The sequence below is a fragment of the Phaenicophaeus curvirostris genome, chromosome 7 (genome assembly GCF_032191515.1).
Source record: "Phaenicophaeus curvirostris isolate KB17595 chromosome 7, BPBGC_Pcur_1.0, whole genome shotgun sequence".
NCBI lineage: Eukaryota > Metazoa > Chordata > Aves > Cuculiformes > Cuculidae > Phaenicophaeus > Phaenicophaeus curvirostris.
In genome coordinates, this window is record NC_091398.1 from 9729998 (window position 1) to 9756474 (window position 26477).

Genomic DNA, 26477 nt, shown 5'->3' on the forward strand with positions numbered 1-26477 from the left:
TTATTATCCCGTTGGCTTCAAGATAGGAGCTAACAATATCAGCAGTCTGAGGAACACAGTGATAAAGTGTTCCTGAAGGACAACCTCAGATGTTTACAGAGGGAGAGAAACAGTCAGCAAAGCTTTGTTTTAACACAGACTATAGAGACATGAAGGACACCAAGTGTAGGCAAACCATAAAACGGCATTTATTTTATTGTATGGGCTTTAAATAAACTTCATGTGTTTGATACCTGCAGACACTTGAATTGGCATGTGAACAGAATTAGAATTTTCTTCTCTAGTCACACAGCTAGCATGAGGATTTTTCCATTGCTCTTCAAAACCAGTTGTCAGCCTTGTAATTCTCTAGTTTCTCTGTTTGGATTTAAAGCTGAATTCAGTCTAGCAAAGACTTTTTTACACAACTTGGTTCCTTTTAAATAGGAATGATATTTTTTAAAAAATCAAATGAGACATTTATTTTGCCCTAAAGGTGTTAGCATACAATTCAACGTGCTGTTGAGGGCACTCGAGGCATAGGGAAGCCAGATGAATGTCATATTATAATTGGTGCTTTGAATTGTAATAGGGAAGTAAAGGTGAAGTTTGTGATTTTTTTGTTGAAAACTTAGAAAAGAAAGTTACGGGGGAAGAAGTCAGAAGGAGAATTAGGAATCAAGTTGCAGTGTCTTGCACAGCAGATTAAAGCAGTTTTCATGAGCTGCAGTCTCCAGGATGAAGCTGCAGTCTCCAGGATGAAGCCTTGAAAACTGATGGAGCATGGGATCGGGCCCTCCCCAAGCTGATCTGGCTCCAGGAAGGAGCCGACACCCAGACATCTCTCTTCGCAGCTGTAAGGTGAGGTGCCTCTAGAGGTGGTCCCCAAAACTGTTTTGAAACAACCTCCATGAGTTGTCATAACAAATGTGCTCTGAAAAATCCATACATATTTGTAAGCAGTGCTAGTCTTTCCCTGCTATTAAGCAGTAGCAGCAGCAGTGTGGCAGCTGTACAGCGATTGCCCTAGCTCTTGGCTCTGCTCTCCACCTACCCTCCCAGATTATGTAGCATGTGGTATGCAAGGAAGGGCAGCAATAAATATATTCTCCATTTTAGTGCATTTTAGCTTGACATATGTCTAGTAAACAATATTTTGGTCTCTTGCAGTCAAAAAAAACCCCACCATCACCTGATTATTCAGCACTTCCTTTTGTTATGATGCTTTGGGGTCCTTCAAATCATTTTCATTATGCACTACATAATACTAAAAATCTCAGTGCAGTGTGCTGATAATTCTATGCATGGTCTCTGTGATTTCTAATTGTTTGAATAACAGGATGCTATTGAAATGCTATGCAGAAACATTGCGTCACCCTGAGGGAATCAAGGCTTTTTCCTTTTACTCTTGGTGAAGATAAACATTTGAACAGTCAAAATAGGTAAAATATCCCAGGGAAGCAACTCTGAAAAGTAGATGTGTTAAAGCCCTTAGTGCAGAAGCTGGGCTGTGAAGGACAAAAAAGAAAAATAAATTAGATAAATAAGTAAAGAACACTGAATGGAAAGCACTCAAAATAAGAAGTGCTTTTTCTTCTCCTGTGATCTTAAAGCAAAAGAAAAGCACTAGCAGACACAGGAAAGAAGTATCGTGTGCTATTTTTATGCTGCCATTATAAAATATGTATTGTTTATTGTTCTGCACTGCAGCTGAAGTTTTGCATCAGCCTGAAAAACACAGCAAAGTTTGTTTTGAAGGAGACATGCAGTGTCTCTATTCTTTAAGACTCTTAATGATGTTCTTAAGAGTGTAATGATGAGATTTCAATCTCCTGGCAAGCACAGGTGGGTTGTAAGGTATGATTCATAGAAAATGTAGAAAAATGTGTGCCTGTTTGAATTATGAATATTTTTATATACTATTTTTTTATGTATATATTTGTGTGTCTGTGTTCCTGATATTCAGCTGTACGTGAAACCAGGCAATGATGCCAGGCCATTTTGTCTCCTGGCTAGAGGCATCTCTTGGTGCCATCCTCTTGGGTTGTGCTCCACATGCAGCAGAGACCACTGTAGTGTACCTGGGCTTGGCCAAGCTGCCGAAAGTCCCTGGTGACTTTCTGTTAAGGGTTACAGGACTTTATATTAGAATTTACTTTTCTGTGAAATGGGTGTAATACTACCAGGTCATTATTGCGTCAGGGCTGTGTTGAGATTATTATAAAGCTTAGTGGTGTGCTTGTAAACAGGCTGAGGGTCAGAGAAATAAGCTGGTGTTTACATGGTCACTTTGAGACTGATGTTGAAACAGAGGTGTATGCAAGCTCCCTGGAGCAATCCCACTTATCTGCCTATGTTTGTGGGGAGCTTTGAGGATGACTGATGCGGTGCCAAGGCAGGTAGCAGAGGTGGCCAGTTGCTGCTGCTCAGTGAAGGGATATCAGTGTGTTCTGGTAAGACGCAATGTATCAGCACACAGACAATCTGAATGGGCTAGCTGAGCTCCTGGATGCATCTGAGTACAGGGCTGCCCAGCCCGGTTAACCTTGCCAGTCCCTGCTTAGAGCTAGTTCAAGATTTTCTGCACGGTGTTGTTGAAACATATTAAACATACCCAAAGCTGCCTGGGTAAATGAACCACCAGCCTCCTGACACACAGCTGAACCACGGTACAATGCATGTTTGAATGTTGAGGTGTTACATTAAGCCTGGCTTCATTTCAACTTGCCTGCTGGTAATGTCAACAAAGATGCCCCGTGTACCAGAAAGAAAGACCTTGCAGGAATCCAAATGATAAAGAAAGCATTTGGGACTGATCGCCAGGCTCTTTATGCAGACGTGTACTGCCAGGTTAGATTTGAATGGGCGTTTAATGTCCTACTTGGAGGGGCAGGGGGCTTAGAGAGTTCTGCACTGACATCCAACCAGAAATTTTGAGTTTCTGATCATTGTTTTCTAGTCAGAAGAGAGGAATATAAAAGATGTCCCTGGTGGAAATACCATAAACATACAACGACTATGTTTTTATTTATACGCTGGTTTATGGCAAAGGGAAGGCTTTGGGCTTTTTTATGCTGCAAAATGTTGTTGGTTTTTTCCTTGCTTTTTTTTACTTTTGCTTGGAGAAATATGTAACATGTTTAAAATGACTGCAGAACCAAACATTGCTTTCCCTGTAAAATAGCGTTCACTGAGACATGGTGGGATCTCACACTTGACCAGATTAGCATATGCACTCAAATATCAGAGCTCTGACTAGTAAAAATAACACTAGATTTGCATTTTCACATTTTTAGCTCTCGCTTCCCTGGCTGTTTGGTTTTATGCCTTTTTTCTTGACTGACAATTCTCTTTGTGGCAGATTTATTGCTGTTCTGCAGTTTGGACCTGTAATCAACTAGACACTTGGCTGAAGACGTTAGTCATTTCATTAGGTACTTTTTTGCAGATATCTCAGACACAATTTTCTGTTGTTCTGGTTCCAAAAAGCAAATGACCCATGGCCAGCAAAGTCTGAATATGAATCTTTAATAAACAGAGGTAGTACCAACAATGCTCTCAGGTTTCCAAACTGTGTAGGACTAATTAAAAGATGTTGAATAGGGAGAACTGGCATTGCCATGTTGCTCTGACAAAAATGTGCCTGTATCTCTTCCCAATAAAACTGCTCTTTTAGAAGCATTGTCTCATTTATCCTCCTTCCTTCCCATCAGAGCTACATATGAAACCTTCCTCATGCTACACATAGATACAGTGTAGTGATTTTTTTTTTTAAATTATTGTTCACTAATACACTGCTGAAAACAAAGACTGAATAGTTGTCCTAGGAGCAGAGATAAAGCATGGACTGGGGTTCTTTTTATTATCGCTGTGTCACTAATGATTATACTTTATTCATGAACTAAGGAAATAAAATTACAGCATTCCCCTGCACTTCATGGGCAAAGAAGCATTCTCTCGTTTTATTGAGACGCCTCCTTAAAAGGCTGTTCCTCCCTCCAGGGACAGTCCTTCATAACCATGAATCCTCTCTTCAGTGGCATTCTCTCTGCAGGCAAAGGTACTCTCTGTGCCCAGAAAATAATACCGTATGTTATTTTCAGAAGAATGGGGATTTAGGAGCCTATGAGCTTACCAGTGTACTCACCCATGCCTGGTTTACTGAACCCATTAATTTTTACAGAGACTGGTTCAACAGAAAGCCAAGTTGGCTGCTCCAGCTTGGCCAAGCAGCCTGGTGCAGCACATTGCCATCACTGCTGGCTCGTAGACTTTTCTGAGATCTGAGCATCCTATTTTTCATGATAAACGTCTGTACAGGAAATAACTACTGGTCTTCTTCTGTGCTCTTCTCTCATTTCCCTGAGAAGGAGAGAAGCATGTTATGCAGATGAAATAGTGACAACTAGTCCCAAAATGCACATGGGTTCCCTTGTTCTCTTTAGCATATTTATTGCGGTTACTGCCTTGACAAAAGCTCAAAGTCCAAATGCAGTGACTTACGCCCCACAAGTCAGTAGTGAGGCACAAGGCGGTGTCTGTCAGCATCTTATCTGCCTCAGGCTTAGTTCAGCTTTGCCAGCCCTCCCACAGGCAGCCTTGTGGGCTTCTCCAGAAGTAGAGCTGCACCTCTGTCTGCAGAGACCTTCCAGTTTTGCCTGGGTGTGATGTTCTCATGAGCTGGTCCAGCAATGTCACCCAGCAGTGCTGCAGGATGTGCCTAGGGGAGTTAGCCCAAAATCCCCTGAGGAGGTGCCCGGATTAGCATGTTGGACAGTCTTTTCAGTTTGTTTTGATTTTCTTGCTTTCATGATCACCAACTAAGTGGATTGCTGGATGTTCAGCTGCTCCAAGATTTTCATCATATGAAATGGAACAAAATAAAGCATATGAAGGAAGAGTAATTCATCAGAGACTATCATAATGACCTGGAAGAATAGACATAAGAAAGTGAGCCTTGTTTAATGATTCTTTACAGTGACAGCCCGAATTTTAATCAATTAATGTACAAGCCCATTACTTGAAAGATGCAGTAGGCCTGTGGGACAGCATTTGGTATTTCTTCCTTTCTCAGGGGAGCTGCAGGGTATCAGCTAACATCTTGGAAACACTCCTTCCTCACAGATGCTTTAAAAGCTGCTTTTCTGACTGCAGAAAGCATAGTTAAGGCTTAGACATGTATATTATGTATGCTCATGGGTACAGTTTCATCCTGTGACCCCCTAAGAGACCTCATTGACCTTCTCACAGCTTCTTGAGCCCGATGAAATCTCAGTCAGCCTTTATATTGCCAAGCTTTCTTCAGCGTTACACTTAGGAACACAGAAACCAAATAGATTTATTGATACAACTATAATCAGAAGTCATAGCTAGGATGGTAAAATGGTCGAATGATCAAATTACTTAAAATTAGAGGCATACTGAAATGCCTCAGGGACCAGGAAGCTGCAGGCAGGCAGCCGGCCTGCCAACCAGCCACGTGTCTGCAAGATGTTTGCTTCCAGCCCAGTGCAGGCGGGGACTCGGAGGAGGCCTAGGACCAGTATAGCCAACAATCAAAAGAGACAAGGTTACTCCAGTTTTGTCACATGTGAAAGAACAAGAAGGTTATGGGGCCGAGCCTGGACAATGCCGGTTTGCAGGTTGAGTGCAAGAGGGGAAGCAGTAGCACTGGGTACTAGCTAGGCACAGGGTGGGGTTTCTGGACATGACAAGTGTTGGGGCGAGGTTCTCTTTGGGTTAGGGGGTTCCTGTGTCCAACTGGATCTGAATTCTTTTACACCATCAGGACTCTCACCTAAGGTACACACTGGGGGCCAAGTGGGGATGTCACAGTTTGGTTCTGCTTGTTTAATAGGACACAATCCCACTTCTGCCTTTTATAATGCTTCAAGAAATGAAGACACCTTTACCTATGGCTGCAGGATTTCATTCAATCAAATATGTTAAGGGTCATTTGTTTTGTATTTATGACATCACAGCTGGATCCTGCTTAAGGATGATGTATGCTCTGTGGCTACATGTGCCTGGGCATGCATGTTTAGAGTAAATGCTCCACCTTTTTCTCTGTAATTTATTCTTGTGGACTTCGAGGGCATGGTTGAAGTAGCAAACTGCTTGTTCCTCTAGTCTGAAAAACTCTGTTTGAATATATTGTCATTTTCCCTGATAAGATGAGCACTATAAATTAAACAGAGTCAGCAACCCAGGCATATTAATCTTCTTGAGGCATTCCTACCTTTAGCATTTCCTGGCATGTATTTGATGTTTACTCAATTGTGCAGCCTTAAAGTTGGATTTGAGTATGTAAGTGTAAAAACAATAAGAAACTTACTTTCATATGCAAGGTTAGAGGCTGTCTGGTGAAAACTGTGCAAGGAATGGATGATGCACAGATCCTTGCAGCAAGGAAATTGGGGTGACAAGTTTCTTGTAGCATTTTTTCGCCACCCATCTAGTTAATCCTGAAAATCAGGCTTCACACAGGAGATCCTGTAAGACTTGAGCAAATGGTGCCATCCCAAAGTTGTCCCTTCCTGCTCCCCATCACACATGAGCACTCTGACATCAGCACAAGTACTGCGTGGTTCATGGTGCTCATGTGGTGCATCCACAAGGATCTTGTTTGGAAAGAAAAACTGGCTTTGCCGTTCAGATTTTAGAATGGAGGTGAGGAAAATCTTGGTTCTATTCTCACTTCTACTGAAGGTCAGAAAAGTCATTTTGGAACTTTGTGTTTTGGAAGGTATCAAAAGATGCAAATAAATGCCTTATGGACTCTGAAAGAGTCTTTTAAATCAGTGGGAGACAGGTCTCTGAGATTTCAAAATCCCACACAATGTGTTTGCATGCATCTTTAAGCATTTAAACATCTTTAAAAACGTTTCTTAAGTGCCTAACTCTGAGCACAGGCTCCTGTGTCCCCTGGGCATTTTTGAAATTGCACCAAAGTTGCTTAGATTTCCTCTACAGAGCACCCTTTTTTAATTTTCTCATTGACTCAATTCTCTCTTGACTTGCGACATAATATATATTAACCTATGCTCATTTTTTATAGCAAAAAGTAGGAAAGTAAAGCTGTTTCTGAGCTGTTTTATTACAAAAAAAAGGAGCATATGGCTGATTGTATCCCATCTGAAATGCAAATGGTGGAGCTACGTGGAAAGAATTAGTATTGCTTGAGCAGTAAATGCTTCCTAATGAAGTGAGTTTGACTAAGGTGGGAAGCTGGAAACGGCTACAGGAAGAAATGACAACAGTTAATATTTCAATGGAGCAGAACATTCTTTTTCCGCTGATAAGGAGGCTCTTAGGAAATGGACTAGATTTTTCTCTTATATTCTTTGTGTTCTTCATTGTGGGGAAATAGTTATACAAGGAGCCAGACTCTTTTCTTCCGCTAGTTATGAAATCATGTAATTTAACTTATAACCACAGGTTTTCACCTTTGACCTCTTTTTGAGCTGGAATTTTCTGTGTTTTGTGAACATTTGCAGAAAACAAATATATCCAATGTAAAGAAGGTCTAAAAGAAGAGTGCTGGTTCCACTGATTTTCATCACCCTGGTCACATTTGTGGAGGCCAAAGGCCAGAGAGGGTGTTGGAGAAATCCGATGCATGTTGTTTAATTTCCTATGCTTCCTATTTCCACTGAAGTTTTTCTCTGGCACATATCCCTCTATACTTCCAGTGGTTGAAGGTGTCCAGATGTCTGCTGTGAATGGGAGGTGAACTGACTTTTAAATACTTTCTTAAACCCAGCAGCAAGGCTAGAGGCCGGCATTTCCATTACTTAATTTTCCAAAAGCAGAGCTGTAGAGTTGCCGCTGTGAGGTTCAGCGCAACCAGTGGGCTGGAGATAGAACATCAGTCACATTTCTTTGCCTTATATGTCAGAAGGAGCCGGAGAGAGTTTAGATAGCATGTGCACAATTACGTGCTCAGAAGAGCTGGAGCAGCTGCTAGGTTAGACCTCTGGCGTTGTACGCAAGCAAGATCGCATCACTGTTAATGCAAGCTTTGCTGAGGCCGAACCGTCTGTTACATGGCATAGTTGAGGGATGGAACATTAGCCTGTCTTTCCCTTGCCGATGCCCACGGGTGTCTGACATTGCTAATGGTGATGAAATAGGGGAAACCTAAAGAAAAACAGGCTGAAGCCTGCTATTGGTGGAAGTAGTTAGCTTTCTTCATCTTACGAGCAAAGGTGAGGCTTCCTGGGCTCAGAACATGTCCACATTAGTGTGTTAGTTTACACTTGGACCAGACTTTTGAAGTTGGACCAGACTTTTGGTTCACATCTGTGGGCAGCTCAGGAGCTCACAAGCTGGGTCATTGGGATTCTGGAGATAGCCCTAAGCTGCCTGAGGACAGGGCCACTACTGCCCTACCTGCACTTGCCCCCCACACTCTGCTCTTGGCTGTGGGAGCCTCCGCCCTGCACAGACCATGTAGCCAACTCAGGAGTGAGTGCTGACCTTCCTGAGTGGCACATAAGTAAGGTTGTTTTAGTTGCTGAGCTGTTCAAATGCTTCAGAAAGCACAAAGTCTCTCCTAAAAACAGCATTCCCCTGGCTCTAATACTGAGTAACCCTACCACGTCCAGGAGCTGAGGGAGATCCCACCACCCCAAGGCACAGAGAGTGCAGTTGCATCACTAATGTCAGTCTCAGTCTTGGCAGGAGGCTTCAGTATCACGTCTCTTATTATGATCACAATGCCTGTAGATGCTGTAATTATTATCAGAATTAAATCATAAATCAATATAAAGCCACTTTTATACGGTGTTACATGCAATGGGCAGCACCTCAACAGAAGTGAATTTTGTAGTTTATTGAATTGCAAGAGGGTGCAGCAGCTGCAATTATCTGCACATCTGCTTGGGTGTTCTTATGTTTACAAGAAATTACAAGTGATAATGCTGTGGCATAGTTTTCCACAAAAGGGTGTATAACACTCTTCTTTATCTTTCCTTTTGCTTGCTTTTATTTTCTATTCCCTCTCCCTGCATATAATTTCCATTGACAAATACAAATGACCTCTTGACAGAACTTTCCACTTTCATTCTGTTGATTTGCATTGTGCAGTCAGAAAAATACAAACACTTCTATTTCTGAGACATATTTATGATGTCATGAAAAAACTTTCTCATTTTAGCCTCTTCTTTTTTTGCTTTCTTTATCTTTTCAGGTGTGTGTGCAACATTGACTGTTCTCAAACCAACTTCAATCCTCTTTGTGCTTCCGATGGGAAATCTTATGATAATGCATGTCAAATCAAAGAGGCATCATGCCAGAAACAGGAGAAAATTGAAGTCATGTCTTTAGGTCGATGTCAAGGTAACTCTTATAACAAAACTCATTTCAAAAAATGTTTTCAATTTTTGTTCGGGTAAAAAAGGGAACCAGAGCTGGCTTCTTACTTGGCACTTCTTACATTTCCATTACACTCTCTGCTGTAGAGTGCAGGCTGGAGGAGGGGGCAGAGTCCTCCGCAGTAGAGATGCCAAGCAAAACACCAGGAGTGGTGTATGTAACCCTTCCTACATCCAGTCCGCAGCAGCAAGGGACTGGCCAGCCCTGCACTGCTGTTAAAATCAGGCACCTGGATTTTGCCCAGAGCAGCTTGCCCAGAGCTCAGCCCTCCTCACAGCAGTTGGCGAGCCACTCATACATTTTGCCATCCAGGGTGGACCCTTAGTTGCTCCCTTAACTTGAGCAGGACGAAACAATCTCAGAAGGCCAGAGACGTGCTCCCGGACGTGGTGCAAGTACTTGTTTTTCATGTGACTGGCAATGGGTGCACAAGATACCAAAGGTGTCTGGAAGGAAATTTTGCCAACAGCACCTCAAAACTTGTGGTGTTTCTCTGTGAATACCATGCTTCCATGTGCCTAGCTTATGGGCTACTACATCCCCTGTGTAACCCCAAGTTGACTTTAAAAACTCTATTTTGTTCTAAATAAAAATGAAGAAAATTTGCCTTTAAATAGCTCCCATAAATAAAGTGTCTGCTGAGGCTCAGACTCTTAATAGCTTTTACCCCCTTAGCTTCTGACCTGTAAATTCTCTGTACATCTACTTACAAGGCCGTACTGTGCGGGTGTATTAAACACGTTCTAGTTTATTCCTATCTCTTTAAAGTTAACCACACTAGATGGCAGTTCATTTCAGGGTACATATTAAAACTCCCCAATTGCTTCAAATAGAGCAGAAATGACAACTACTGCTTTATACTGATATATTTATCCCAGCTACAATCTGCTATCACGCATTGCTAGGAAAAGAAAGTGTTTTCTTAATGGAAGATGTTTCATGTTTCATTCCAAGAAGTCCAGTCCTGCTGTTTTCACCTGGCAGGCCCAGGGGACCATTGCAGCTAGCAGCGATGTCATGCATGCAACTGAAGCTACATTTGCCTGGGCAGGGGTGGCTGGGGCGTAGTCTCTATCAAGTACAGGGTCCCCAAGCAATTCAACATATTTCTTTTCACACAGATAATACTACAACAACTACAAAATCAGAAGATGGGCATTACGCAAGAACAGATTATGCAGGTATGGTTCCTATGCTGTGAGAATCACAATTCACTGGAACTCTGTAAGTCTCTGTTCTCCTCCATTTGCTAAAGGAAATTGTCCTCCACTTCTACATGATTTTGTTGGTTTGCTTTAAGAAAACACCATGTTTGCTTTACTCTCCTTTTGCTAGAACCTCTCTTTCTTGTTAAGAAATGGGCTTTTTCCATTTTTATCAAGGTACAGATATTCTGGCCATAAAACACCTGTTCGGACAGTGGAAATAAATGTTGTAATTTATTTGCCAGGATTAGCAGACATTATTGAAAATTATGGAATCAGTGCACTAGATGGTGCATAATTTTGTCACAAATGACAGGTGAAAATCCGGGAAGTGACAATCCAGAGCGTAGCACACCTGCTGTAGCATGAAACTGCCATGAGAGTTAACATTATCTGTCTCTGTTTGATTATGAGTTTAATAAGGTTCTCAAAATGTTGGGGGTTTTTAAAGTGATAAATGGTTAAAATTTATTTAGAAGCTACAGTAAAATGTAATGACCCAATAGGCTTATATGGCATTTGGAATGAAAAACACGTTAATACTAGTGAGCTTTGGGAGACATTTTTTACACCCTTTGCCTGGTTTAGAAATTGAATGTGTGTGTACGCACTCACGTGCTTGCAGATATTCACAGCTTGCAGTGAGAACTCAAGCCTTTGGGAAGGTATTGGGAAAACCAGTCAGGTGATGCATTCATTCCTGAGGTTTGTGATACTTCTGTGTTTTGAAAGTAGGTATTTAGAGAGAGGAACTGCAGATTGCTAGGTTTACTTGAGCAGTTTGTACGTGGCTTAGGTGAAATCCAGCTGATGATTTGGCAGGTCACAGAATCATAGAATCACCACCAGGTTGGAAAAGACGCATCGGATCATCGAGTCTAACCATTCCTATCAAATAGTAAACCATGCCCCTCAGCACCTCGTCCACCCATCCCTTAAACACCTCCAGGGAAGGTGACTCAACCACTTCCCTGGGCAGTCTGTTCCACTGCCCAATGACACTTTCTGTGAAAATTTTTTTCCTAATGTTCAGCCTAAACCTCCCCTGGTGGAGCTTGAGGCCATTCCCTCTTGTCCTGTCCCCTGTCACTTGGGAGAAGAGGCCAGCACCCTCCTCTCCACAACCTCCTTTCAGGTAGTTGTAGAGAGTAACAAGGTCTCCCGTCAGCCTCACCTTCTCCAGGCTAAACAACCCCAGCTCTCTCAGCCGTTCCTCGTAAGACTTGTTCTCCAGCCCCTTCACCAGCTTCGTTGCTCTTCTCTAGACTCGCTCCAGAGCCTCAACATCCTTCTTGTGGTGAGGGGCCCAGAACTGAACACAGGATTCAAGGAGCGGTCTCACCTGCTGAGTACAGAGGGAGAATAACCTCCCTGGGCATGCTGGTCACGCCGTTTCTGATACAAGCCAAGATGCCATTGGCCTTCTTGGCCACCTGGGCACACTGCTGGCTCATGTTCAGTCACTGTCAACCAACACCCCCAGGTCTTTCTCCTCCAGGCAACTTTCCAGCCAGACTTCTCCTAGTCTGTAGCACAGGGTTGTTGTGCCCCAAGTGCAGAACCCGGCATTTGGCCTTGTTAAACCTCATCCCATTGGTCTCAGTCCAGCGGTTCAGCCTCTTCAGATCCCTCTGCAGAGCCTCCCTACCCTCCAGCAGATCGACACTTCCACCCAGCTTAGTGTCGTCCACAAACTTGCTAAGGGTGCACTCGATGCCTTCATCCAGGTCATTGATGAAGACATTGAACAGGGCTGGACCCAGCACTGAGCCCTGGGGAACCCCACTTGTCACTGGCCTCCAGCTGGATTTCACACCATTTCCCACCACTCTCTGGGCCCGGCCAGCCAACCAGTTTTCCACCCAGGAGAGTGTGCGCCTGTCCAGGCCAGAGGCTGACAGTTTCCGAAGCAGAATGCTGTGAGAAACTGTGTCAAAGGCTTTACTGAAGTCCAGGAAGACCACATCCACAACCCTTCCCTCATCCAGTAGTCACCTTATCATAGAAGGCAATCAGGTTTGTTTGGCAAGACCTGCCATTCGTTAACCCTTAACATCTTAACATTTCTTACTGGGTCCTTCAGTGTTTGTTAATTTGGCTGGTCATCTCTTGTGAAAGCGTTTTGTGCACGATGTCCTGGCTTTAGTAGGGCACCCAGCCACTAGAAAGGATTGTTCTGTTCCTACTTAAAAATGGTCCATGATGATTAAAACATAGAGCTATGAATAAATGACGGTTTGATAAGGCAGAGGAGTGTGAGGTGTCGGGGGTGGCTGCAGCACAAAGCAGTGAGTGTAGAATTTTCTGTGGAAAGTGAGTTCTGGAATAGTTTTCCAAAAGATCAAGGATAAGCCATGGTCTAGATATTTCCTATTGCCAAGGAGCCCTTTCATGGGTGAAGAGAGGCATGCAAAGAGAAAAAAGTCTTTGCCCTCTTTCCTCCAAACCCCTGACTACTCTCAGCTTTTATCTGGGAGGCAGCAGTCAGGTTTCTTTAAAAGTTGCAAGGGCTGAGGGTGTATCCTGTGGAGGGCAGGAGACATGGCCAAGCAGGCCAAAATGATGTATTTTATGTCAGAAATGAAGGTAAGTAATACTGTTGTGTTAAATTCTTTACCTTCCTTACTGGAGAACTGAGGAGAGTGCGAGCACCACCAAGTCAAGATGAAGGCCCCTTTTTAAATGTTGTGCTACCTACTCTACTACTGTGTGGTGGTTTAGCTTTAGGATACTGGGGACCTACATCACCTAGACAGGAGACAGCACATTTAAGCATGAAGCAACTGAGTTGTTACGAAAAGGGAGGAAAAGCAGCTTGAGGATAAGGGAGGAGGAGGAGATCACAGGGATGACAAGATAAAGTCAAGTCATGGGTCACAGAGGAAGAGGAGCATAAAAGTCACCTTCAGCTCAAATGGGCAGGAGGAAGAGAACAGCACTGGCTTAGGAGAGAGTTGATATAGCAGCCCACACTTGAATAGAGAGATAGTGGGTAGAAGGAAATTGATTGCAGCAAAGCATTGTCAGGAGTTGGGAGTCAAGTAGGAAACATGGAAGGAAACTGGGTTACTGGCCAGGGAGGAGGGCAGGGCTACAGCACAGAGGAGCATGTCTATAGTGTAGATGGTCTCTAAGAGCTAAGAAGTCAGAATAAGTGCTGGAACAGATGGTCCAGGGAAAGATGATGGGGGCTTGTGGTGGGGAGACAGAGCACCTCACTCCCCTAGAGTTGCAGGAGGAATGGAGACATCCTGAATCAGCAGTGAGTCCCAGTAGGTACTTGCTTGGCACAGGATGGCACCATCATTAGCTGACAGCTTCTCAAAGCTCCTGGTGAGGCTCAGTCCCCAATGTGCTTCTTGAGGTCAGTGACTGTGTCCTCTGGGTGGGTCTCATCAGGTATCATCCATTGATATAACCCGAACCACTGTGGCTTGCACCAGCTGACGTTGTCTCTTCACCTAACTATTATTTGTGCTTAAATTTTTCATTTTTACATATGGTGACATCATGTAGGGTAAAAGTTGCAACTTCATGCAGGGCATTCCACATGCCAACTGTGTTCTCAAGTGTCTGTGGCATAACCCTGGCAGGAGACCCTAGGGGAAATGGACCACTATATCAAAAGGCTGTAACAACTCCAAAGAAACAGTGGTCAAAAGGAAGACAGTGGTATGAAACTGTAGCTCACTAGACATTCAGGCTTCAATGTTTGCCAGGCAGGAAGCTCCATGCTGTCCTCATGTTTTTTCAAGTACAGAAACATTTGATTCTGACTATTATAGGGACATAATATGTGCTACTTTTTTTCTTACCTTCATATCTGCTCAGAAGGGAAATGCTGCCCTGACCGTGGGGAGCTTTGTGTGAAAAAGCAGCAGTTCCTCAGCTGTTTTGCCTCTGAAGCAATATCCCTGGGATATGTGCCTTTCCAGAGAATACCTTTGTTCTCTACTATTTAATGGCACTAAAAATCGCTGAGCCCATGAGCAGTACATGCTTTTAAAAACACTGACTCGTGTGGACTGACTTCCCCAGAGGAGGAAATAGCAGTGGGCATAATTGATGTTGTCTATGCTAATGCAGCAGTGCCAAATGCTCTTTGCAGAGCTTGTGACAGCTGAGTGATGCAGGTTTTTTCCATAAACACCCCCGCATGCTCAACATGGCGTCCCAGGAAGGCAGCAGCTTTGTGAACAGCCACAAGTCCCAACACCCAGCTGATTTTTTTTTCATGTTGAACTGTTGAAACTGTCTGTTCAATCATTGTCTTTGCTTCCTCCTGTTCCTTCAAGCCTGTTGATCCTTGCAAATAACACACAAATCTTCCAGTTTGCAAAACTGAGAGTGTTCGTTCCTTTGGAGTGTACATCTTCACATTAAGTTTACATTGCCTTGGTTTTCTAAGGGCTCTTACTTTACACTGGCAAGATTTATTCTAGTACTGGAAATGCCTGACTAATGTCAGAGACACCCAAAAGACAGTGTCCCATTTTTCAGCAAAGCAAGCATGGGGAGAATGAGTTGTAGGTGGCCCTTCTGTAACAGTGTCCACTTCTCCAGGTTCACCCGTCCATGTGCAATACATGTCTGTACACATGCGTGTTTGTGTCTCTGTGTGCGCGATTCTGGTCTCTTGTTGTTCTGAAACCCCGAAGTATTTATCACCGTTAGGGGGATTTTGACTCTTCAAAAAATGTCTGGTTGTTGATGTTGATGACGTTTGTTAAATAAGATCTGGGTTTAGTCCAGGAATGAATCGGTGGGACTTTTCCCTCAAATCCAATAGAAATACACGTTATCTTGCAATTTCCATGAAAGAGCATTTTTAAATATTTTAAGTGTAATGTATGTTTTGGAATGTGGTATCTAAGCTGAAAGTCCTATGATTGATGTTTTCTCGAATTTCCTCTTTATATGCGTAAAGAATTTGGCTGTTTTGGTGGCATTTTTGCATTCAGAGCCTAGGCAATTGAGGAGTTTTCATCTTGTTTATTCATTTGCCTTTTTATTTTTATTCTTCAGTTTTTATATTCCCCTTCTTAAGATCTGGATATTAGCAATTATGCTCATAATTGATTTTATCCTTTCTCATTATCAAATTACAGGGATTTTTTTCAAGCCATTTTGAGCACTATAAAGAATAAGTCAGTATGGATGAGCCATATTTCAATGTTATATATTCATGAAAATTGTCAGTGAAGACATTGACAAATCTGACAGACCTATTCAGTAATATCTTCCCGGCCAAACAAACCTCCCTGTATGAACACAGATCAGATCATATCTCAGCACCCAAACACCAGCAGCACAGCGAAGCTGATGGAAAGGGTAAGAAGACATTTTCAGCCCCGATAGTCTACCTTGGTGAAAAACACGCATCTGCAAATGGTCTGTTTGAGTCTTATTTTTGGGTTCCTTAACAGCGGTAAACTCTCCCTTGGCAGCAGCCTCAGATGGTGCTTTCTGTGGTCATGGCTAGTCTGGGGACTCTCTTGCAGGCAGTGCCATGGCCCTTCTTACTGGTACTGTTGCCGTGCCCAGGAAATACTAATGAGCACAAAATGCTGCACGTCTGCTCACGGCTGCTCTGTTCCCTGCCCTCCCCCCTGGTTTCCCATGGGATTTCAAATCTACATGACAGTCTTGGATCCTTTTCAGACTGCTTTCTGGCACCGGGTCCTTCCTGGCACTACCGGAGGTGCTCAGGCGAGTAATCCGGCAGATGGCTGTGTTACCCAAGCAAACTGAATGCTCCACTAAAAAGGGCAAAATCCATCTGTGTCAACACATCATCTTCCCTTGGCTGGGCTAGAGCTTTGGAATGAAGGTCATGGGAGCCACCACAAATTCCCCACTCCAAGGATAAAGAAGAACCTTGGACTGTTTGAAGAGTCTCTTCAGAAGTCCGAGAGTCTTGGACTCCAAAAGAAATACAGTGTAGTATTTATATTTGAGAAAATAAAGCTATCCCAAAAACTTTACCAAAGCCCACCACTCTGCATTGTTAACTTCCAATCCCTTTGAATTGCAGAACAAACTGTGTCTATCAGAGAAAATGTGGAGAACTGGCAGTGGTGCACTGACCCAGCACATGTGAGAACCACTGGGGTGCGATACATCCATTTCTTCACAAGCTCAATACAGAGCCCGCCAAATTCAGTCACAGTCATCTTCATTGTCTGTAATAGGGCCTGGAGAGGGGCCAGGAATCAGAACAGCAGCACTGTATTTCTATAGAGACTATTTCTCCCCCCACTTCTTCCCCCACTACCCACAGCCCCGCTCAAGAATAGAATATTAGAACTTCAAACTAGATTTCTTCTCCAGATCATAGCATTTTCAAAGTAGGTTAAGTTTTGAGTTTAAACCACTTGACATTGTCCCTTTAAATTAAATTTTGTTGTCTACTACCATGCCAGCCATTTCCTAACTGGTAAAGAATAATAAAGTCCCAGAGCTTAGCTATGGGATATAAACTATCATGCAGTTTTGCACTGCCTTTGTGAACTAGGCTTTCCTTTCTTCTTAATGGAATTAGCAAGTGAGACACAGAGCTGAGCACCACACATCCATCACAGCTAGAGAGAAACCATTTCTCATCTGCAGCTTTGTAAAACGCTGGGGAAATTGCATCCTTGCATATGCAGATTTGCTTGGCTTTCGATTCCGCAGACTCCAAGTCAGAGGTTGTCACATTAAACAAATAGATTATTTAGGAAGTGTTCCCGTTTTTCCATCAAATCACTTAAAACTGAAAAAACCACATTTTAATATTTTGGCAGCTGTGTGGCAGCATGAATGCTGTCTAGCTGCGGCCTCCGCCTGTGCTCAGTACACACAGGCACACACACTCCTGGCATTTGGGAGTGCAAGAAGAATACAATTGATAGTTTTCTTTAAAAATATGGGGCTTTAAAATGCTGATGCAATCGTTAGTTGCATTTACAAGTGCAAGGTTTTATGAAAACACATGTAAGTTTTATGCACAATGAAAGTCTACAAAAGGCGGCAGATGAGCTCTAGAAAATAAAGAAAAACTAGTACAGATTATATTTCAGGCTATACAGTTTAGGGGAGTTTGGCCTGTGACTTGAGGAAGGCAATGAGGACCCTCTGAGAGGTGTGACCATATTATGCCCCAAGTGCCTGAATGTCCTTTAAAATGTCTGGTGTTCAGAACTGTGGAAGTCTATGAATAGTGCAAGTCTGGAGCCCGTAAACTCAAGGTGATGTAAGAACAGAGCCAGTCTCCACTTCCAAAGTCATTTACTAACGAAGGTGGGGGAAAAGACATTTTGGTCTTGTTTTACCTGCCTAATCCAGGCATTCATGATAGAAGTTTTCAAAAAGTAGCATGGAGGAAATGTCTCATCTTATTGCATGAAACCTAGAGGTTTCCAAAATCAAGCTCAGATTTACCATTCACACAAAGTAGTACGGCATAATAACTGTGTGTAACTTAGTTTAATTTATGGAGTACTGTAAAATGCAGATAAGAAAACTATTCCTCTTCTGGGGTTCTGCTCAGTGATTTTCAAAGGCAAGAGAGAGATCACTGTATGCTGATAGCATGGTGGTCTCTAGCCCTTCTGCTGCTGCCTTGCAACATCTCCACTGCTGTTGATATCCAGAAGAAAATTTTAAAAGTAGAGCTAGAGATGGATTGGTAGGTTAATAAATCTTACAATCAGCTACTGATGAACTGAAGTCAGAGTAGCCAGCACCGTCAGCCACAGCAACACAGTTGGCCCCCAGACCTTCACTTGTCCCAGGTGCTTTTTTAAATGAAAAATTGCATCTGCTTCTTTTCGTAATTTAACTCGTGGTTTCTAAAAGGTGGAGTGTGGAAAGTCGCACTTAAGTGTTTTTCTGTGTCATCGGGAGGATTGGATGCTTTATTTCTGAAGTATGAACACCATGGTATTAATGCAATTGCCTAGCAGTGGGTGCTGCAGTATAGGCTATCCTAAATGTTTGTCTTGTATAGAATATTCTCAAATGTCTGTTTAGAGCCTGCTAGGCTTTATCTTACTAAAATCTACATCAAGAGGAGATGGACACACTCAGACAGAGGTCACACAGGAGCCTCACAAACAAGTCCCGAGGCACAAAGGGCACTGCAGGACTCTGGAGTGCCATGCCTTGTGATTTTACAGCAGTTACTGCTAACAGTCTTTTCCTGAGGAGCATGCAAAATGAAAACAGGCTTATAGAGATTTTTAAAACAAGCAATAGAGAGAGAAAAATATTGCTTATTTATTCTGCCAGGCTCAAGAGAATACCTCACTTTTTATGGGAGTTCTCCCTCAAATTTTAATTGCATATGCTAAACTTGGTAAAATGCGCCTTGTTGGGGTTTTTTTGTTTGTTTTTAAGGTTTTATAATGAGAGAAATTGTGCCTTTACATTACTTATGATTTCCCAGTGTCATGTTCATGGAACCTGTAATTGTTAGCATTAAAACTTAAATTAGGTCTCAGGTGAACTGCTAGGCATCTCTTTATCTTTACCTAGACTGATGTAGCTTAAGGAAAGGCAGCATTTCTTTTTGTCCCTTTCAAGCTTAGCCCTTACTTGAGTCACTAATGAATGCAAGTCAAAAGTTGCAGAATTCATTTGTGCCTTCTTCCCATAATAAACAATTTTTTTTTTTACCTAGAAGCTTGGTAGCCTGAAGATTCAGTATGTCCAGGCAAAGATTTTGATCTGTGGGAAACAAATAGGAAAAGCAAGTAGAAACTTCTAACACCAGTATTGTCATGGGCATAAAACCCACAAAATTGTACCAGGCTATTTTATTGTTGTCAAGATCCCTGAAGTATTTAAGTCCTGGAGATGAATTTGGGTGTAAATCTTCATCGAGATCTGGAGTGAGGGTGCAGTTGTACTGTAAGTGTATTTTTCCATCTGGGGTTTACATCAGAACTGTGCAAAATTTATAAAGCTTCCTCCAAATGCTGGCTCCCATTTCTTCCACTTTCTCAAGACTGTGTTATCTTACTGGTTGTTTTTTTCCCTTAGAGTACCATGTAAGCAGTCCTTTGTAACATTTTGTTCTATTAAAGGTTATGGATAAAAACAGAAGTTACATGTGCAGTAGAGATGAGCAGACCTGAGTTCATGTAGGTGTTGCTACAGACTCTTCCTTTTGTGTCCCAGTCCATAATGTATAATTTGTATATGTTTTGCCTTATTTGGAGCATAGAAATCCATCTTCTTGAGCAAATCCGAGCCTTTCAGTACACGTTGATGTTTTTGTCCTCCACTCAGTATCTATGCTTTGATCAGAAGCATGAGTAAGCTCAAAGGGAGGCAGATCTTGCAGGAAAAAAAGACACTTTCCTGCTTACATATAAAGATGTGATCCCTACAACTCAACACAACTTCACTTATGCCTGGTATCTCAAGTTGTCTTTAACGAGTTGCCTGCTTTCTAAATAAGACCTCTAACAGCAAGGGATAGCCAGAAGAAATTAATGCAGGAAGGGGTCCTTGGAAAAACACTCATAGTTTGCGGTCATGCCAGTTGTTATGCTCTAGTAAAGCCACTCCTAGAATATGTATTTTCCAGCCTTTGTTTTAAGAGATTTATGGAAATGATGATCCAGCAACGTGATCTACAACCACTTTTCAGCTGCCTTGAACATAAGGAATATGCACCCTGCAGATCATGCTGGCTCTGTCATTGTGAAAGTATTTACAGTTATAAAAAAATGGGTCATTTTATGTCTGACAAAATCACATTGTGGCACCTAGTTACTACTGTATCTTTGCCACTTATTAGATGAGATAACTTCCTTTTGCAGGCCGCTCCTTTGAAATAAATAAGAGGTCTCTGTATTAACTCCATCTAACAAGGCAGGAAGAGTCAGGCCACAAAGTGGCTTTCACAGGTCTGTACTTAAATTTACTGCAGACAGCTACAAACCCACTTCATATCAGAAGTTGTGGGGTTCTCCTGTAGGACCAACAAAAATATGCAGGTGCAGTCTGATGCATACTTTGACGCAGGTTGGTGATACACGTGACTTTTCCAATGCTCTGCTGCGATGGTTCGGTTTCACCCTGTGTTAGCTGTTGTGCTGGTTTAGGTATTGTTCTGTAACTCCTTGCACTTCATCCATGTGCCACAAAGATGATAGATACCAATTGTGTTTGGCCTTTTGGTATCTTGGTGAGGACATTTCCCTCTTCCATCTTCTTGCCCATATCAGCCCACCTGCCTCCTCTACAAAAAGGAAAGTAAAACAGGTATTTGAGACAAGACTCTGTTAATCTTCCCCGAAGAATAGGCTGGGAAAATTAATCCTGTTGTCTGGATTTGGGGAGGAATTTCTCTCACCCTCAGTTTCACCCTTCCTCTGGGCTCCAAGCACTTTAATTAACTCAAGAGTTGTCCTTGAAGGATGCTGTTTGAGATGGTGCACAGCAGCTGTTTGCCATCCATGACAGTAGTTTGAATTAGTTAATGGATATTAAGGAGTACCACAGAGTATTTTTATGCCTAGCAGCTCTATTTTAGGCTTAGTTTCTGTAAATTTGCTGTTAAGAGTTACCAAGCCTTCCCAAGGTTTTGAGAGTTAAAGTTATAATGAGATGCCATATCTCCGTTTTCAGGAAACATCTACATTTAAATATTTGTGTTTGATCTAGTCTGAAATGTAAAAAAAATATATTTTGAAATATTCATAGAACTGAATTTCTTCAGAATTTTGTTTCATGGGATGTTTTGGCATTCTTTATGAAATGTTAGATATCAAAATATCATGAGATGAAAGCATATGACAGTTGTAATAAATAAGTTGTATAGTAAGGAAAGTTGCTACTTAAAACCGACTGAAACATCATCTTTTCCAGAAGGAGTATCATCATGCCAAATTACAATACAAACACAATACAAATAATTTGATCATTTAGACACGTGTAATGGTAACTTGAGCCTTAAGATAACAAAGGCTTTCCCCTAAACTCAGGAAGTATAAATGCTTCTGGTAGAATGAAGAGAAATACGACTGGAGAGGGCAAGAAGGAGCTGGTATATTTATTTTTAATAGACATTCAGAATTAGACTACATGGAGACAGGTAGAAATTTTTGCCTAATTTAATAGATTTGAGTAAAGAAAACAAAGACAGACAAACATCTTACAGCCTCATTTTTAATTTGCTGATGATTCCGCTTCTTTACATTTAATACATCTGCTAAAACCTGTATCTTGTAGTGATTGTTCAAACAATGCGATGTACTTATTCTTTTTGCATTTCTTAACGTGTAGTGTTTGAGACACTGAAACCACTAGTGACAGAAATTTGTTACTTAACAAAAATGGAAATGGTTTATACGCAGTAGGAAATGCTGTGGGCTGTGCTGCATTTTGAGTATCAACCATGCCATCTCCACTGCTTCTTTCCATAGAAGCATTTCTCTGCATTTGGGGAAACCCTGGCCTCTGCAGTTTGAGGCACACACCAGTACCACTGAGCAAGTTGCACTCTTAAAGATTCAGGTTTGAAATGCAGCATTTACCTGCTTAGCAAGGTGACTTCTTACACACTTGGGCTGTCATTTTACCGTGTACCCATGAGCTTTATGTTAGCTTGAAACTCTCTTCCTGAAAATACAGCAGCTTTAATCAAAAATGTGCTTTACAGAACCAATAGCAGTGCATTTCAGAATGCTGTCAGCACTGAATCAAAATGCACTTCTTTGCCTACTGCTGCTACCACCAGCTTTAGGCGTTTTAGACAGCTTTACATAATAGCAAAATATTTTTCAGGAGGGAAAACAAAAAATTAAAATCCTCCCTATGGTTTTAATCTCCCTCTTTTATTTTGTCTGTTTAAAGCTGTGTCAGGTGTACATCAAAAATACCCCTCCCCAGGGTATGTCATTTACAATTCCATTTAATAATGGAAGTGTACGTCCATCTAGCTAGGATGGGAATGGATTAAATAAAAAACACTATTCTAAAATCAAGTAGTATAAGTCTAGCCTGTCTCTGCACTGCAAATGAAGTAGCCATGGAAAGGCTTGTTATTAGTCTATAATATCAAAACTGATAAACTATTAGTGTTTTGTCATGCATAATATATGCCAAATATTTTCCTCTGCAGATTGCCTCAACAAGAACTGTGCCTGTTTTTAGACACATCTGGCACTGTGAATTTTTTTCCATCCTGCATCTCATAGATTTAAAGGGCCTTGGCTGGGCAGTAGGATGTCAGCTGTTTAGTTTAAAATACTGTTATAAAAATGAATAAGATTTAAAGAGGCAGTAGGTATAATTCTGGCCTCAGTGAAACTAGCAGGAGAATAGCCATTGAGTTTAATGACTTTGTGATTTTTCTATATGGCTTTCTCATCCATTTTTACTCTTAGTTAATTTTCCATTTCCTGAAATTGGCTTTTTTTTCCATTTAGCTTCTTTCATTTTGAGTATTAGCTCTAGGAGTGAGCACTGAGGTAAAATACCAAACCCTTTATTTACCCAAATGCTTACTTCTGTGGCATTTCTGCAAAACAATAATGAGTGCAGGCATATAAAAACAGTAAATGCAGGTATTCGTTTCTGAAAAAGATGTTCTTTCCTAGCTGTGCTTTAGAATGGGCTGTGTGACCAGCTATGAATCTGAAGACTTCTGTGGTATAGAGAAGCTCTTCTGCTCTTCATGGAAACAATAGCAGGGCAAGATCTGCCCTCGTATTGTGTCCTGTCATGCCAAAATACATCAATGTTTAGACACAGGGGGAGCCATGATGTCTGAAGAGAAGAGTTGAATAGGAGATGAACATCACAAGGCAACGAGAGCCCATCTGCTGTTGCCTTATTTCAGGAGGCAGAGTCTGAGCTGGTACATTGTGCTTCTGGAAGAGTTTGCATTCATCATACAAGGAGAAGTGACAGCTCCATAACCTTGCCTTCGGCGTGGTGTGCACCTGGGAGGGATCTCTTTCAGCTCGTAAGGCTACTTAAAGGCACAAAATATGTTCTGCAGCATGGGTGGCCCCCTCTCTGCATCTCAGAGGCCAGTTATTGCCTGGTAGGCATTTGAGTAATAGGAAAAAAGGCTTCAATTTTAATGGTGGTATTGGACCTTTTTGTTGCAAAACCAAGTACATGCAGAAGTTTCGGCTTTGTCCTGCTGTTGCAAAGTTTCATGACAGATGAGAAACAAAGTGTATTAAATTAGGTAAAAGTATAGAGCAGATTTTGCTGCAGTGGCATTTTATATTGCTTTACCATTTTCTCCAATACTTAAAATTTGCAATAGTAAGAGATGTCTTTCTAGCTCCAGGTATGGGAAAGGAAACATACTGAGCTCCTGATTGCTGAGTAGGAATTTCTAGTATGTTATCTGCTAAAAACTGATCCTCTGAACAACCACAAAAGGTTTTAACACTGGGCAGATACAGAAAGGAAAGTTGTAGACTATATGGACTCATTGCCATCGCAGTTCTACAATGTAGCACTGAGGAGACAGGTGAATAAAAATAGAGGCAAACTAAGCAGGTTTTGTCCCTCAACAAGTGTAGTGCTTTGCTTTGTACAGGGGAGTGATCACATTTCTGCAACATGCCAATAAAATGTATTTACTTTTCTGAGTAATCCAAATAAAATCAATGAAAGGCCTGGCTGAAACCATGCTTTTAGCCAACAACAGATGTACCCCTGAGTAGTCATGGGCCATTCAGGGTTATGTTCTGGCAACTAAAATAACTAAGATTTGCACAAGGGATTTGACAGGCACTTGATTCAGAAATCATTCGAAATACCATATATAGGAGTCACATATTTTTATTTCAGTTTACTAATTTCTTACACACACTTCCCCCAAATTCTGCAGCTCTTTCTTCACTTTTCTTGATGAATTCTCTCAAGTGGCATGTTTCTACAAGCACAGATGCTACCTTGGAAAATAAGAAAGGAGGGAAGAGAGCCAAATGGGTGTCACACTTCAGCTTGGCAGCACCTTACTGACACGTGCCCCTCAAAAAAAAAGAATCAAAAAACCCCACTTCTTATAGTAATCAAAACTGAATATAAAATTAGTGCAAAACTAGGGCTGTGAAACCTTCAGGTTGTCAAAAGGACTGAAGGAAACGCCTTGTAGCCAAAATTACGTCCCTGACCTACTTGTCTGTGCTGTCACGTACCTGGGTAACCTTTCCGTCTTTGTGCCTCCTGTCAAAACACTCTGACAGTTTTGCCATTCATACTTGCTTTCAGTTGTAATTTTTTGAGATTTTATGAAATGTACGACCAAAAAGTAAATTCTCATAACGTTGTGCTGGCAGACCTGAAAATAAGTCTGAGACCTTTTCAAATGCTGCTTCTTGCCATCCATTGATCTCCACAGAAAACAGACCCAGAGTTCCTGTTGGAAATTAGGGGACAGCCTGGTAATTGGGTTAGGGTATGCTTTTATTTGCAATGTTTTCTCAAAATGAAGCTCCTGTTTTATTTCATTGATCTCCTGCCCAGTCTTTCTGCCAGTAAAAGCCACTTCCATAGCTGAAGAGACAGGGCGATGATTGATGGAAATGCAGCTTCATGTTACAGGAAATGTGTGTGTCTGAATATAGTCAGGTAAATACAGATAAATGCATCTTCATACAAACATGAAAACGTGCTTTCTTAATGCACAGTTAAGTTGCTTAAAAGAAATTGTCCTTAAAAACTGGTAAAGCCACCAGTTGCATCAATACTAGCCACCTGCATAGGTGCTAAAGAGGGAATAACTTCAGGACAGTAGGATTGCGTGTGTGAATATGAGACCTTTAGAACCTACATTATTGTTGGTATTGGAGGGAAGAGGGAAAAACGTGAGTTTTAGTTCCACATTCCCAAAGGTGGTTCAGAAATCCTAAAGGAAATTTACAGAGAATACTCTCAGAAACATGCTGGGGTCGATTGTGTATGGAGCATGAGTTAGCCTAGTTATTCTATGATTCTACAATTCAGTTGCAAGGCTGCAACTTCGGGCACTGCAGTGCGCTGTTTGACTAATTCTTCAGAATAAATCTGCACCAAAATTGTTGTTTATAAATCTTCCTTTCCTCCCATCAGAACCAGACTGCATTTTTATCCCACTATATTTATGAAATAAGCCCTTAGGCAGTTTAATGCCTATGTAGTCCTTTAGAGCCACATAGCCTGCCCTAGTGTGAGCCAGGTGCCAGCCAGCCAAGCAGAGTTCTACCAAATGCTGCACCCCATTTCTTCCATTTCATCATCCCCACAGAAGAAGAGGTACCTCCTAGGTGGGCAGTGTTGAACTGGCAACCAGAATCCTTTTTTACTGGATGAGCACTGAAAGCACAGACCTCCCCAAGCCCCCTCCCTTCACTCCTGTGGCTGGAAGACAGGACATATCATTAGTCATATGACTGTCCCCTGGGGTGTTGCCAGCAAAACGATCTTCTTCCCTCCACACATCAATATTCTTGACACCCATCTTAAAACTTAGGTCATGCATATCCATCTACTCCTGGAGAAGTGTCAGAAGAGTACAAATATCTCCTCACTATTTTTAGGGCCACATCAAAAGTATTTATCAGCATTCTGGCACCTCATCCCATTTGTCATATTTGATGCTATCTACCAGTAGGCAGGGGAGGAAGATGAAGTCCTTTAGAAACGCAGTGGTGGATGGGTGAAACTCCGTAAGCTAAGACCACAGACCACACTCCATAAGTTAATTCCCTGGGGCTGTTGTGCCTGTTGTCACAATTGAGAAGTACGAGTTGCTGTCCTCCAACTGCAGGCAGAGCAGGGTCTCAAGGAGGCAGTTCATCCTCACCTCAGCATTTGCCCGCCTATGGATAGCAGGGATATGGAGGAAGCCTGCTCGCAGCTGTGGAGCAGGGCTGAGATAAGAGGGAGGGGGATAGCTGATGTCTGGTGACTCCACCATCC

The 26477-nt window shown here is 42.0% G+C and overlaps 1 protein-coding gene across 1 annotated transcript in view; it reads left to right on the forward strand.

Annotated features, from left to right (window-relative positions):
* Window positions 1-26477, forward strand: part of TMEFF2 (transmembrane protein with EGF like and two follistatin like domains 2) — a 137912-nt gene that overhangs the window by 91491 nt on the left and 19944 nt on the right. The window contains exons 6-7 of the mRNA XM_069860762.1: window positions 9170-9318; window positions 10476-10535. Coding sequence (XP_069716863.1) covers window positions 9170-9318; window positions 10476-10535 — 209 coding nt within the window. The remainder of the gene's footprint in view (window positions 1-9169; window positions 9319-10475; window positions 10536-26477) is intronic.